At 47.0% G+C, this 14472-nt stretch overlaps 2 protein-coding genes across 2 annotated transcripts; both read right to left on the bottom strand.

Annotated features, from left to right (window-relative positions):
- Nucleotides 1-436: 436 nt before the first annotated feature.
- mcm6 (minichromosome maintenance complex component 6) lies at nucleotides 437-6132 on the bottom strand. The gene is made up of 18 exons (XM_055033371.1): nucleotides 5877-6132; nucleotides 5653-5799; nucleotides 5459-5569; nucleotides 5295-5382; nucleotides 5051-5212; nucleotides 4813-4978; nucleotides 4563-4711; nucleotides 4236-4386; nucleotides 3998-4139; nucleotides 3753-3894; nucleotides 3568-3675; nucleotides 2956-3111; nucleotides 2676-2804; nucleotides 2220-2384; nucleotides 1992-2115; nucleotides 1177-1344; nucleotides 935-1074; nucleotides 437-821 (listed from the first exon to the last, which is right to left on the bottom strand). Exons 1-18 carry the CDS (start codon nucleotides 5972-5974, stop codon nucleotides 711-713), a joined length of 2457 nt encoding a protein of 818 aa, XP_054889346.1. The 5' UTR covers nucleotides 5975-6132; the 3' UTR covers nucleotides 437-710.
- A 4990-nt stretch (nucleotides 6133-11122) lies between these two features.
- LOC129362049 (C-X-C chemokine receptor type 4-like) lies at nucleotides 11123-13906 on the bottom strand. The gene is made up of 4 exons (XM_055033369.1): nucleotides 13877-13906; nucleotides 13581-13783; nucleotides 13216-13499; nucleotides 11123-12117 (listed from the first exon to the last, which is right to left on the bottom strand). Exons 1-4 carry the CDS (start codon nucleotides 13889-13891, stop codon nucleotides 11519-11521), a joined length of 1101 nt encoding a protein of 366 aa, XP_054889344.1. The 5' UTR covers nucleotides 13892-13906; the 3' UTR covers nucleotides 11123-11518.
- Between the last annotated feature and the right edge of the window lie 566 nt (nucleotides 13907-14472).

Below are 14472 nucleotides of genomic sequence, written 5' to 3'. Positions count from 1 at the left end.
CAGAAAAGAAATTTTTACAAAATGAGTTTTTGACTTCTCATTTTTTCCAGAAACAAAATTCAAAGATTCAGTTTGACAAAAAAAAAGTGAGCAGGCCAAAACTTGCTCGGAAAAGCAAATTTGTCAAATTCTTTAGCAATGTTTTTTTTTTTAATGTCTGAAAAGTTCAAAATTTGCTAGAAAAAGTTTGAAACATCTAAATTTTGCCCAAATTTATCTTATATTTTTTAAAAAAGTTTAAAAAGTCAAAAATTAGGAGGGCGTTCCAGTTGATTTTTCCAGTTCTGAGCTCAACCAGCACAGCATAACGATATTATTGCCAGTGAACTGAACTGACTGAAACTCTGTGGAGAATCCATGCCACGCTGCACTGACGCAGTAACACAAAACAATTACAAGTAAACTGTCCAGTGATAATTGAAATGCAACAAGACGATCAGTTTAAGAACATTTTATAAGTTGAATCAACATTCCTCTCTCTTCATGTCATAATAATCATATTAATACAGCTTGAAAACAAGTTTGAAGGGTCGGTGTTTGTTTAATGTACAGTTCCGAAACACATTACAAAGTTCAGAAAAGCTCAACGGGCAGCGTTTATTTACAACATCTCACTTTGCTACGAGTCAAAAATTGAATCTTTGTACAACAGAGATAAACTCAAAACATCTGGAACCCTCCGTCCAGAGGGAAGACGCGTCCCTCAGCGTTCAGTCCTCCAGGATGTAGTTGGGGTTGACAACCAGGACGCTTTCTCCTTCCGGGCTCTCGGACTCTGAACCACTCAGCCCTGCCTGAGACAACTCGATCAGGATGTGGTCCTGATGGGGAGAGGGTGGCAACAAAACAAAAATAAACGTCATCCATCCTGAATTCAGTGTCGAGGACAATAAGATTTCAAAAATGTTCTTAAAATAGTTAGAAGTCGACTCACGTAGTGGACCAGGCGGTGAATGACCTTCTCTATCAGCCCCTTCCTGTTGATGAGTTCTTCCTCGGAGTCGATCTCCGACTCGATCTCTTTCAGATACCAGTTAACCACCGCAGTCTTCTTCAGCTCCTCCTCTTCTTCAGCTGCGTTATGAATTAAAAGACGGCGGAGAAATAGGGATGAGCAACGTGTGTGTGTGTGTGTGTGTGTGTTGGTGGTGGTAGAATAAATCGTGTATTCCTCACCGTCCTCGGCTCTGCGCAGATGCAGGACCAGCAGGTTGGAGATGCGCTTGTACTCGGCGAACGACAGGCGAAGAGACGGCCTGGGCTGCGCGCCCAGCTCCGCGTGTCCGTTCACGCCGTCGACGTCTCCGTTCACGTGGCCGTTGACGCCGTTTGGGACGTCGTTGCCTACAGAGGGAGACGCGTTACAGTCCAGCAGTTAATCGCACGACACATTAAAATGAGCCTGTTGTTTTGTGTGTTGTTGTTTGGACTTCTTGATGCATTTTACTTGCGTGTGGGATTATATTTCCTTTTTATTTATAGTTTTTGTTTTATTTTGGAGATTTAGGACGGCTTCCAGTAAAGAGATGTGCTCTGTGGTGACGTTGAGATGAATGGACTCGGTAGAAATCAGGCACTTTTTGAGAATTTTGAGGGTACGATTTCAAACTTTTTGGAGGTAAGAGTTTAAATTCACTACAAATCTGATTCATGTGGAATTCAAGCATTTCCAAAGATTTCAAACATACAATATATAAAACTGAAATGGTCTTAAAACAATATTATCGTTTATCACAATAAGTTCTGGTACAATTCATTGTCCAGTAAAATTTGGAACTAAATACACGACACACTTTTTCCTTCCACTAAACTCGTCAATAGTTGGCACTTGTTTAGCAAAGACAGTTTTGCGGTGTAGCCAAGTCTGTCTGCATTAAAAATCCCAGGTTACAGGCTTTGATTCGACGTGAAAAACAGAAAATATCAAATCTAACTGTTCAATCAACCAGCAACAAAACATTGCCACAGAAACGTCAAACTATTGACCGTACCGTCCTCCTGCTGGGGCTCTTCCTCCATCTCTTCCTCCTGCTCCAGGTTGATGTCCGGCGTCTCCACCCTGATGATGGACTTGTTCAGAAGACGGAACGCTTCCTTCACGTGTTTGGGCTGCACCTGGTTGCACGAAGAGACGGCGGCAAGCCGGCGCAAGTTAGGCAACGGCTGACAAAAAAAAAAGGGGGGGGGGAGATTTCCTGAGGAGATTTCACACGCGTTACCTCGTCGCAGCAGTGCATGCGCGCCATGGCCTCCGAGAGGCGGATCATGCTCTCCAGCTGCCGCACCGTGATCCTCCAGGCGGACTTGGAGACGCTGCCGGAGCCGTCGCGCTGGCGGAGACGCTTGTACTGCTCCACAATGAACTCCTCCGATTCGCTGGAGATCTACGTTGGGACGCGAAACAGAGAGGACGAGCGTCTTTAGTAGAGCTCAGACTCACTTTAACCATAAACCCAACATAATGTGAGATTTTATGACTTTCTTTGATAGACCGACATTAAGTTAGCAGTGCAACTTCTCCCTCATATCGACCCAAGCAGCGGGGATTTGAATACGTTCGCTGGATTCTTACGCCACACACTGAGAGACTTGACGTCGCGATACATGGGAGTTTGTAGAGTTTCTACAATTGGCCAAAAGGTAAACGATGGCGGAAGGAGCTAGGCTCCGCCCACCTTGGGCTTGAACTGCCGGGCGAAGAGCAGGTATCTGCGGATCTCGTCCAGAGAGTAGAGCCTGTCCACAGACTCCTCCACGCGGGAGTGCAGGTCCACAATGCGCCTGGCGATGGCGTAATCTGTGACCTGGGGACACACAAACGTCTGTTGGATCAGACGACTTTTCTTCTTCGACAGAAGAGACAGGACAAGCACCGCAGCTTGAAAACACAAACAGGCGATTTAACAAAACATGGACGACGGGACGAAGCGGCGGATGAAGAGCGGAGGGCCGCACCTCGTTGCATTCGTCCACCAGGATGAAGAAGAGGTCGAAGCGGCTCATGATGGGGGCCGTCAGGTTGACGTTCTGCTTCAGGCTCTTGCTGCGGTCGTAGCGCCCGCTGACGGGGTTGGCGGCGGCCAGGATGGAGGTGCGGGCGTTCAGGGTGGCCTGCGGCGGGAAGAGGACGAGTCTGAAACCAAACTCCTGTACTCTAACTTTTGGGGTTTTGTTGAATACTTTTAACATTTCAGCCACAAAGGATTTCAGTCGAGAAGCTAAAACTACTTGAAAACTTAAGGAAAATAACCGTTTTGTTTTTTTTAGCACTTGATCTGAATCTTTGGGAGCCTGTCAGAGCTCCACACTGCGGATGAAGCAATTAGTCCAATTGATTGTGAAGAATCGATTATTGACATAATTGTCAGTAAATTGTTAACTGGAGAATACAGACTAAAAAAAAGTCCTCCTGCTGGACACGTAGCAGTAATTTAACGTAAACTATACAAACATAAATTTTGCATTTAAGAGAAAATCCCCTCTTTGTCTCTCTGAATAAAACAAATAAATAAATGTGATTGATCGCCTGCTGCCAGGCAGCGTGGCGCCGTCTGAGGGGTGTGTCACCTTGACTCCGGCCTTGGTGATGCTGATGGTCTGCTGCTCCATGGCTTCATGGATGGCCACCTGATCCTTCTGGTCCATCTTGTCGAACTCGTCGATGCAGCACACGCCCTGGGAGGAGAAGGCGGACCGTTACAGAACGTCCTGCCGAAGGACAGCGGGACGCGTACCGACTGCTGAACCCTCACGTTGTCGGCCAGCATCAGAGCTCCGGCCTCGATCACGAACTCGTGGGACTCCTCGTCGCGGACCACCGCGGCGGTCAGACCTGCGGCGCTGCTGGCCTTGCCGCTGGTGTACACCGCTCTGGGACTGAACTCCTCCACATGCCTGAGCGAACGCACACACACACACACACACACACACACACACAGGTGGTGGTTAAGGTCTGAATGGCGGCGAGTCGACGTATTTCTCCACGCGTGCGCCATACTTGAGGAACTGGCTCTTGGCGGTACTCGGGTCTCCGACGATGCAAACGTTGACGTCTCCCCTCAGCGAGGTTCCCTCCATGGTGGTCTTGGGAACGCCTCCGAACAGCATGAGCAGGATGCCGCGCTTCACCTCGTCGTTCCCTTAAACATCAACCGTAAGCAGTCAGCTGAAAGGTCACAGGCCGTGTGGGGGTCAATGTGGGGGGGGGGAGCCCGGGCGGAGGCTGGAGCTCTGACCGTGGATGGTGGGGAAGAGGCTGGTGCACAGGTTGTGGTACAGGTTCTTGTCCTGGCTCATCTCAAACACTTTCTCCCACTCCTTCTCCGTCATCTGGCTCTTGATGCTTTCGGCCGTTTGCTCCTCGTCACGCAGCTCCTTCCCTCCGAACTGCAACAGGGAGAGGCGAACGGGGCAAGTCACATTATTAGATTATTAGATTTTGCAGCTCAGATGTTTAAATTTAAGACTGGAGACTGTTTGCTGAGGAAAGCGCAGACACATGTGGCGAGGCTACGCCAGACGCCAACAGTGTGAGGAGTTCGGTTGAAGTGCGCGTTTCTTACTCGTGGGTTAGTCGGCGCCACGTTGCAGGCCAGGAAGGCCAGTCTGTATGACAACTCTCTCACTCCCAGAGCCTTCAGTCCTCTCAGCCCCTCCGACTCCAACCCCTGAGGGCGTCCAGGGACGCGGGTGCTGGTCTCAGCTCGCACGCCTAAAGAGATTAAACCAGTGAAAAACGCTCGCCAGCATCCACACGGTGACATCAGAAGTGCTTCAGCGCCTGGGTTTTAACCCCTGGGTTTTAACCCCTACCAGGAGTGCTGAGCTGGGAGACGTCCGGCACGACGATGAGGGTCCCCGTGAAGTCGCAGCGGTCTCCGGCCTGAGCCGTCTCCACGGCCTCTGCCCTCAGGATGATCTCCAGCGAGCGCGGGATGGAGCCTCGGGGCAGCTCCGCCTGCGTCTCCTGGATCCGCACCTGCAACAGAACGGATCAGACGCTTGCGGTCTGGGAGTCGTTTGGGAGCGCGAAGCCCCCCCTTCACGCTACCTTCTGGAAGTCGATGAACTTGGACTTGTGCGTGTCCAGGTGGAAGCGGGAGCGGTTGTTGCAGACGGGGTTCCTGCAGATGGTCGGCGGGGAGTATTTGAACTGCTGAGGGACGTCTTTGATCACCGCCTGGCAGTCCATGCACAGGAAGGTGCCGCTCACCTGCAAAGAAAAGGCACAGGAAGCAGGAAGTGCTTTCAGGTCAGAACGTCAAAAACGTCAAAGTGTACAGGAGTTATCTTACCAGCTCAGGGTGGACTGGGTGCGTCCTCACCACCTGACCGCTGATCTTCACCAGGGCGCCGATGCGCATGGAGGACAGCTCCCGGATCCTACATTTACAGACCGCAAATTAACAGCTTTCCCCTAAAACAAACCCAGCTGGTTGAGCACTGGACGGTGCCTCACTTGTGTCTGGTGGGCAGATCCTCAATGGCCACGTAGAACTCTTTGTTGAGGGGAACGTTCCCGTGATCCCGGGCAAAGTTGCGAACAGCCCGGCAGAGGAAGGGATACACCCTGGGAACAGTGAAAGACCTCGATCAGCCTGGGGTTGTGGTGGTGGGTTCGGCCCTTCCACAATGAATCCACGCTTCACTCACCTGTAGTACTCCTCCTGGATGGTGGTGGCCAGTTCCTGGTTGAAGCCCTCCAGGTCCAGGAAGCTCACCAGCAGGGTGTTCCTCTCGGGCCTGATCAGCTCCTCGGCCTCCCGCACGTACTTCACCTCCCCGTCCCCGGTCTGAAACCTGCGCGGCACATAAAACTCTCATCAGTCCAGCCGTCCGGGCCTCCGCGCCTCCTCCTCGTCTCATCCTCTACTTACTCCTCCAAGAAGGCCTGGAATAACTTCTGGCACTTTTCGGCCAGCTCGTCCTTCACGGTGGTCCCGGCATTCTCCGCGGTCGCTGTGGCAACGTCCATGACGCAACGCCTTCAAAACTGCAGGCAAAAAGACTTTGAGAAAGCGCAAAGTGAGGAACCGTTCCGCAGCGGCAGCTCGTCTCTTCCTCCCGTCCTCTCAGCACGCTAGCAGCCGAGGAAAGTTTTTCGCGCGGAAAGTTGGGCCACGTGACGTTTGGCGCGCCGCTCTCGGCCAATCGGAGCCGCCTTGTACTTACATTTCCGGTTTGTAGCCAAACAGAGGAGGAAACGTCACAATGACGGGGCGGCGTGTTTCCTGCTGCAGTTCAATGGTGGAAAACCATTGAACTGCATATAATATATATTATATTATATTATATTATATTATATAATATAATATAATATAATATAATATAATATAATATAATATAATATAATATAATATAAATAAAATAATTGTTGAAGTTTTATTATATTTATTTAACACAACAGCTTTCAGAATGGCTTAGCTAGCAATTAGCCTACAGCACATTCGGAGAATATTAATTTCAAAACAATAACCGGAAATACATCCGTTTATTTTGATTTTCCATTAAAAAGCAAATGTCAACATAAACATTTCATGGTCAAAAGTAAAGCTGTTGCGATGCTATTTACTGGTGGCATGTTAAAAGGTGACTTTGCTGACCCTGGAGATAAAATAAAAGCTGCGTGTACAGCTTAGGAGTCAACACACACACACACACACACACACACACACACACACACACACACACAGCAACTTTTGTAATTACTAAAATGTTGTTTTTTTTCACCTGATATGTGTGGTGATATGAAACCATCTCAAAACATTAAGACATACTTGAAATAAATAATATGTCATCTTAAAAAATAAAAAATAAGAGTAAAGATCTCATTTCAAGCTGTTGCTTTTAGCTTTTGAAATGTATTTTAACTGAAAAACTTTCAATGAAAACCTTTGGCACAGCAGCTTCTTGGGTGCGAGAAGCTGCCACTAGTTATACAGAAACCGATTGAATATGGACACATGTTTAGAAATGGTGCAAGGTTTAAAAACCAGGCCAGGCTGGACAGTCACCAGCGGTTTGGGGAAATGTGAGCCTGTGCTTGAGTTTGTTGTGAAGCGTGAAATGTTTTGGCCTAAAAAATCTTTAAACCTTGTCCTGCAACCTCAAGTTGACAAGCTAATTCTCCCCCATCTCCCCCACTCTTTATATTTATCCTACCAATCTGTTCAGGGTGACTGTGGCCCCCAGTTTCAACGCACAGCCAAGTAAAACTAGCTAGACATGATGCACACAAGCTAAAGTGCTGCTCAACAATCACACACGCACAAACTACTTCAATAGCCCAATATGGACCTTATGAGATTTGAATAATTATGATATACCGCAACAGAACTTATATAGCTAGAATAAATCATATAGAGTTTCATGACTGTACTCAAAGAAACGACAAAAACTTCAAAACAATTTGATCTATTCTATCCTAGAGGGAATAAAAAACAATTGTTGTTGCAATTCCCTCAAACGGCCGCTTGATGGCGTCGATAGCTTAAGATATTTAAGCAAATTCCTGACTGTTTGATTACAAGGCAACCAATAAAAAAATCCCGATAAACTTTATAAATAGTATAGTCAGTTGCATTAAGATAAAATACCTCCTGACTTTAACTCCTTTCACCCAAACAAAATTTCACTTCCGGCTTCTTTAAAAACTTATGGCAGCGACGTGGCATGAAGCACATAAGAAAGGAAATGGGCTCTTGAACAATTAAAACAGTAAGATCATTTGGAGCTCTTCTAGCTCCATTAGTGAACTAATTATTAGTTGCAAATAAAAAGCAGATTGGTTGCTTACTGGTGCAGAAGGTTTTGGATTTAAATTCCTGTCAGGGCCTTTGTGCTTTGAGTTTGCTTCTTCCTGTGCACACATGGGTCTCTCTGGGTATTCTGGTTTCTTCCCACTGTCCAAAAATATGCGTGGTAGTGTAATTGGCCCCTCTAAATTGTCCCTGGGGGTGAGTGTGTCAATGAACAGTTGTCTGTCCTGCACGTCTTTATGTTGCTCTGCGAAGGACTGGCAAATCTTTCTCAAAAACCCGTGACTTTTGTTGGTAGGCCACAGCCCCTAAGCAAGGGTAAAGGGGTATGAAAAACAATCCTGTGTCGAGTTTCTTCTCAGCATCCCAAAAAAGCCAACTGCCAGGGCCTTGCACAAGAATATTTGCACAGATTTCTGGGACAAGAAAAAATATCCTGGTTGGCCTCTGGTCCCTCTCTGCGGCCTTCTGTCCCGGCACCACATGAGTTCGCCTCTGAAACTCATTGATCTCTATTTTAGTGTTCACACAATTCTCACGCCTACACCTGCGGAGGTCAACTCAGTCACCCCTGCCAGGCTATTGGTTTCACCTGTCACATTGTATGGACCTGCCAGGAACAAGGCAGGAAGCTATTGTGGACCATTTGGACACAGCCCAGCCTCTCTCCCCTTTTTGACTTCTTCTTTTGTCTTGACCTCTGGTGTTCCCACAATTGTTCGGCGACAGGAAGCTCAGCTCATATGAATATGAGGGAACCCGACCATCTGTAAGGCAAAACACAAAAGCCCACTGACACTCCCCAGCACTGCCACGACTGTTGCTGCAATGTTTGGGGAGAATCAAGAAACCAAAAGAGGTTTTATCACCTCCAAAAATTGGGTTTATCACCAATTCTTTGGAGAGTCCTTTGGGTGCATTGTAAAATAGACCGAGCCCAGCGCCGGCTAGTTATATCTGGTGCTAAATACTGACAAAGTGCAACATTCAACATTCAAGACTTAGGCACAGATAAAATAGACGTTGAACCTGCTTGTCCAGAAACATGAAACGTTTGATGCCATCAGGCCAGATTGAGCAGGTGAAAAAATAAAACAATGGGAAGAAACTGTTGCACGAAAGGCAGGATATGAACAAGAAGTGGGGGGGAAAAAAGTTTAAAGGAGGCTGTTTCCTGGTGCGTTTGTGTTCTGGCTGTGACACATTGTCTTCATTTTGGTGACGTGCTTCTTTGCACTAAATTTGAAACCAAACTCGGTCAAATGAAGGGTTTTAACATTCACGGCAGACGAACCGATCCGCTCTTTTTCTGGGCCTCGATTTTACGCCACCGAGAATCCTTGAAGACGTATTTACACCTTCAACGTTGTGTCAGACTCATTCCTTCTTTTCCAAATATATACAAAGCGAATGTTCAGCCATGGTTCTCCAGCCTCTGTTAAACATACTTTTTGGCTCATTTTATCTGAGATAAATGATTTCAAGTTTGAGAAATTCATACAAACGCTTGTTCCTCGTTCCAAATACGTGAAACGAGCGATTTGTGTTCATTTCTGACAGCATTAGTTAGTACTTTGATGGATCTGTAACACTTGAAAGCAGATCTGTGTAACTCATCAGATACATTATGCCGTGTTTTGGTGCTTCAACATGTCAGCAGGGTAACTTTTGCGGAATAAGATGAAAGAACAGGACGCTAACAGAAGTATTAGCTTCCTTACATGCATTTGTTTTTCTCTGCAAATATAAAACAACACGTCAAATCTCCTTGCTTTTCAGCATTGCTTTTTTTTTTGTTTTGTTTTCTTCCTTATTACCAAACTGTTAGCTTAGCTCATCAGCATGTTGTGAAAACCCCTGTGTCTTGTAGCAAAATTTCTTTCTTAATTTTTGTATGTGGCTCAAAAAAATGTCCATCAAATCTGGTGTCGGAAAGCAACGGCAGGAAAACAGAAATGTTTTGGGGAGAAACCCAGTCACGCCATTCGGCCTCATTTTGACCTGCTGATTAAAGAAAAACAACTTTAGCTTCCAAGTAATAACAGCAGAGTAATTTGAATATACTGAAGAGCAACACTATGTGGTTTATCACGTAACCCAATATAGTAAACATTGACTCTCTTACTGGAACTCGTTAAAAACTGCTTGTTTTTGTTGCGGCCATCTTGCTCCTTTTTCTCGTTTTAATCAAACATTTTTATTTTAATGAGAAGGTGGCTGGTGACCTCTGAGTCAAGTTAAGAAGCAAAAAAAAAAAAAAAATCCACCTCATCAAAACCACCAACTTTCTACCAGAGCGTTGGTTATTTGCGAAGCTGGTGTTTAGTGGAGCAGCTCTGGGTGTCGGTGAGAGCAGAGCTGCTCGGAGCGTTTTAATTGTTTTAACTGCTTGTTTTTCCTAAAATGAGCAGCAGGAAGTCTTTCCTGTTTTGAATACACTATGAATAGAAGTTGAATTGTGTGTGTTTTTGCTTCTGCCTATGCATTCGTGAACGTGTCCGTGGCGGATGGGAGACGCTTGTGGGGGGTTGGGAAGGATGGCAAACCGAAAACCAGGTAAGTGTGTTTTTCCACGCAGAGCTCTGCGGATACACGACCCACTTCAGACCTGGATGGTGTGGGTGATTCACGACTCGGCTGCCGCGGCCGACCCTTCAGCGTCTCCACGCGATGTGGTTCATTTTCCTTTCCTCTCTCACACAACTCTCTTCTTCATCACCTCCTCCTCGTCGCATCAGGAAGCAGGGACTTCCAGCTTCTGTTTCTGTCACTTCCAAGTGGAAGTAAGAAATGTGGGAAGCTCTCCGGTCAACATTGGGGCGTTGGAAAAGGTCAACCTCTTTGACCCGCTTGCTTTCCCCTCCTCTCCCACGTAGGACAGGCGAACTGTTCATGTGGCCAAAACAAACCGAGCTCGGTTTCACACACTGCGATTGAAACACACCTGGATATCGCAAAGCCGCTCTCGGGACGGTTTCGTTTCTCGAAGCCTCGCATCGGTGAATCCAGATGCCACGCAGCTCGGTGCTCACCAAGTTAACACAGCACAGGCTGCGCGAAGCACAACACAAGTCTTTCCAAAGAGCAATTAGGGATTTGAAGCTATGAGATAAGAGCAGCTATCAATGGAAGATCAGGTAGGGGGAAAAAAAAAGCTTAGTTTTGATTTCTACATTTCCTGTTACTGCTTTGAGATTTCTTTTAAATGTGTCTCCTCGTCTCTGTGCCAGACTCTGGAAGGACAGGAACTAATTTTTTTATGGGTTTTATGAGAATATCCAGCTGTGAGAGACTGAATGGGCAACCGGGGAATTCAGTCAGTTTCAGCCAGGAAGCACAAACAAAAACACACACTTTCATGACTTGGTTTTGTATACTTTATTAGAAACATGTACAAAGATACAATATGTACACATGCAGGGGCGCAACTTTGCACTTTCTGAAGTGTAGAAAGTGCATGTGTGATAGATCCTTTACACATGAACCAACAGCTGATAAATACAGAAAACACTGACTAGAGATCATTTCCACACAAGGTGCATGCCCATCATCTCTTTCCTTCATCCTTCCTTTTATTTATTTATTTTGTTATTTTGCGCCACCACACACAGGTGAATATGAATCATATTTACAAGTGAGACTCCACAGAGAAGGAGCAGTCATGGACCAGCAGGCTGCTCCTCATTATTCTCATAATGTCCTTAACTTTTCTTACATACATCACATGACATCTACAGAAGACAGCGCGGCTCGGAGGAACCTCAGCTGGAATGTAAACTGGAGGATTCCGTCTCGGGCGTCATCGACGTCCCGTTGCGTCTCCGCGGTAAAATCTTCAAACTGGAGGCTCGGCTCAGGGTCAGGGCCCTGCGGGCCGAGCTCTTGAAGCCGGCCCCCAGGAAGGCGTAAAGCAGCGGGTTGAGGCAGCAGTGCGCGAAGGCCATGGGCTCCGCCACGGACAGCCACACGCCCAGAGCCGCCTCCACCCTGCAGCACCGGGGCAGGACCTCCAGACGCAGCAGCGCGTCCACGGAGATCCCCGCTCCGTACGGGAGCCAGCAGACGAAGAAGCACAGGACCAGGGCGATCGTGGTCCTGACCGCGCGCCGCTTCTGCCTCTGGCCGCCCAGCGGGCCCGGCCGGGTCAGCCTGGAGACGATGACGCAGTAGCACACGAGAAGGACCAGGCCCGGAATCACCAGGCCCACCAGGACCAGCTGCAGGTGGAAGACGACCACCCAGACGGGAGCGTTGTCTTCGGGGTAGAAGCGCTGGCACACGGTGGCGCCCTCCCCGCCCTCCTGAGTCCGGGCAAATATCATGTCCGGCACGGCCAGCAGGGTGGCGGGCAACCACGCACCTGTGGAGCACAAGAGGACAAAATGAGGCTTCAAAACCCCGTTTGGATTTGTGGATCATTGCGCCATTCTCATCGGTAGCTGCGTTTCCGTTAATCATAAAAGTATGCAAATTGAAATTTCCATAAAAAAACAAACAAACAAAATCGTGCTAGGTTGAGCTGGTCTATTTTTTTAGTCATATTGAAATAGATGTGTTCCGTAAAACTGCAGTGTAAACACTTTCTTGGCATCCTAATCAACAGCCGGATGTTACTACTGGTGAAAACTACAAACAAGAGGACAGGAAGTAGGAGGACGCTGATTGGCTTATTAATATTGTTCAGTTTTGTTTTCAACTCCTCTGATAACTGATAGAGGGTGAGCGTGAAATAAAAATACATGCTGGTGTCATGTAAGTGTTTACATCAGTCTCTGCTGAGATCTTGAACGGCTTATGGCGTGAACATGCTTTTTCACTAAGAGGTTTGTAAAGCTGACTGTTGGGGAAAAAATGACAGCAATAATTTGGTTTATTTAGCTCATCATAAGAACAAAACAAAATGTTCTTTTTTCCAAGTAATATTTTCACCATATTATTCATTTGCTACATTGATAGATATCAGAGTTCCAAACTAAATATTTTCAGATTAAATATTTAGTTAGGAAGCTTGACATAGTTTCCAACTAAATGTTAAAGTCTGAGCAAAATACATCTTTATCAAAATTGATATTTAGCTCCAGATTAAATATTCGTTTTGCTAACTAAATATTTACATACAAATTAAATATTTAAACAGTGAAATATTCATTTAACTTTCAAACTAAATATTTAGTTTTCAGACTAAAAATTTGGCTCCAAATTGAATATTTATCAACTAAATATTTAATAGTTAATTAAATTTATTTAATTTTTTAAAAATTGCAGTTAACCTTTACAAATGACATCCCATAGAAACAATTTCACCGAACTCGTCAAATGTCAGAAAATCTATCAAGGAATCTTTTTATGAACACCTGTCGTTCTGTCTTGTGTTATTCTTTTTGACGATGACCTCAGATGACCCTTCTGGTTTTGGTTGGGTGAAAAGGAGAATGCAAATCCGCTTCTTGGTACTCACCCACATACACCGCCTTGTGTGCCAGCAGCTGCCTCAGCCCACCGGTGTTTGTGCCCGTGGCGCGGACCACTGCCAGGTAGCGGTCCAGGCTGATGAACGCCAGGATGAGCACGCTGCCGTACAGGTTGACGGTGTAGATCACGTGCACGCCGATGCAGGCGGCCCCTCCAAAACGCCAGTCCTCCAAAGCTGCATCCACTGCCCAGAAGGGAAGCGCCAGAACAAAGAGGAGGTCGGCGGCAGAGAGATGGAGGCGATACCAGTCTGTCAGGCTGCACTTTGACCTGCAGGCATGGATGGAATCTGATCAATGCACTCATTTTCTCTCTCGGTGCACCTGCTCCCGCTTTCCGGTCCTCTCTCACCTGCGCTGGCAGCCCAGCACCACGACCACCAGACCGTTTCCGGTTATGCCCAAGACGAAGATTATGGCGTAGACCACGGGCAAGAAGACCCGGTGAAGCTCGGCGGTCATCCCGTGCTCCACATTGCAAGACTCTTCCAGGTTCTCTCCATCATCCCAGAAGCCGGAACCGGAGCCTGTGTCGTTGAAGTCAAGGTAGACATGCTGAAGGCACACGGGAAAAGATGAAGAAAGGTTTATTCCCAGATTTGTGAGAGTTCTCTGAAAAGTTGCGGCGTGCAGCTGAGCCAAGCTTACCTCGTAGTACGACATGATGGAGGCGGTCTCCCTTCTCCTCAGAGTGAAGCCCACACTTCCTCCTCTGGGTTTTTTATAGCCGTGCTCGTGCTCCACCTCCAAACACCCCGATGCATCTGTCTGCCGGCTTTTTTCCTGTTTTCGAGGTGTCAGGTGTTAATACTGGATCTATCACAGGATACCATGTGTGTGTCTGAATTGTTTTAGCCCCGGAGACCTCTAGCTTGTAGTCATCAGGGTCAATTGGCAATAGGAAAGACCGCTGGTGAGAAGCAGACAAAATCTGTGTGTGTGTGTGTGTGTGTGTGTGTGTGTGTGTGTGTGTGTGTGTGTGTGTGTGTGTGTGTGTGTGTGTGTGTGTGTGTTGCTGGGCTACATCAGGACAAGCCAACAGTGAACGTATACGTGTGTCACTGTCTTGCACAATGCATGAAAGCATGTAGAAATGAACATGCATGAGAGGGAGAGAGATAGAGAGACCCCTGATGAAAACATAGAGTGTTACATAGTGTTACATCCTGTGAGATGACTATCGGACTTCCTCTGGTCAGTTCTGGTAAACACCAGGCTGCAGGACCTGCTCTGATCTTTGCCGG

This window comes from Poeciliopsis prolifica, unplaced genomic scaffold (genome assembly GCF_027474105.1).
Source record: "Poeciliopsis prolifica strain line A6 unplaced genomic scaffold, Auburn_PproV2 SCAFFOLD008, whole genome shotgun sequence".
Lineage (NCBI taxonomy): Eukaryota > Metazoa > Chordata > Actinopteri > Cyprinodontiformes > Poeciliidae > Poeciliopsis > Poeciliopsis prolifica.
The sequence above is the reverse complement of the archived record's forward strand: the minus strand, read 5'-3'. Positions and strand labels throughout refer to the sequence as shown.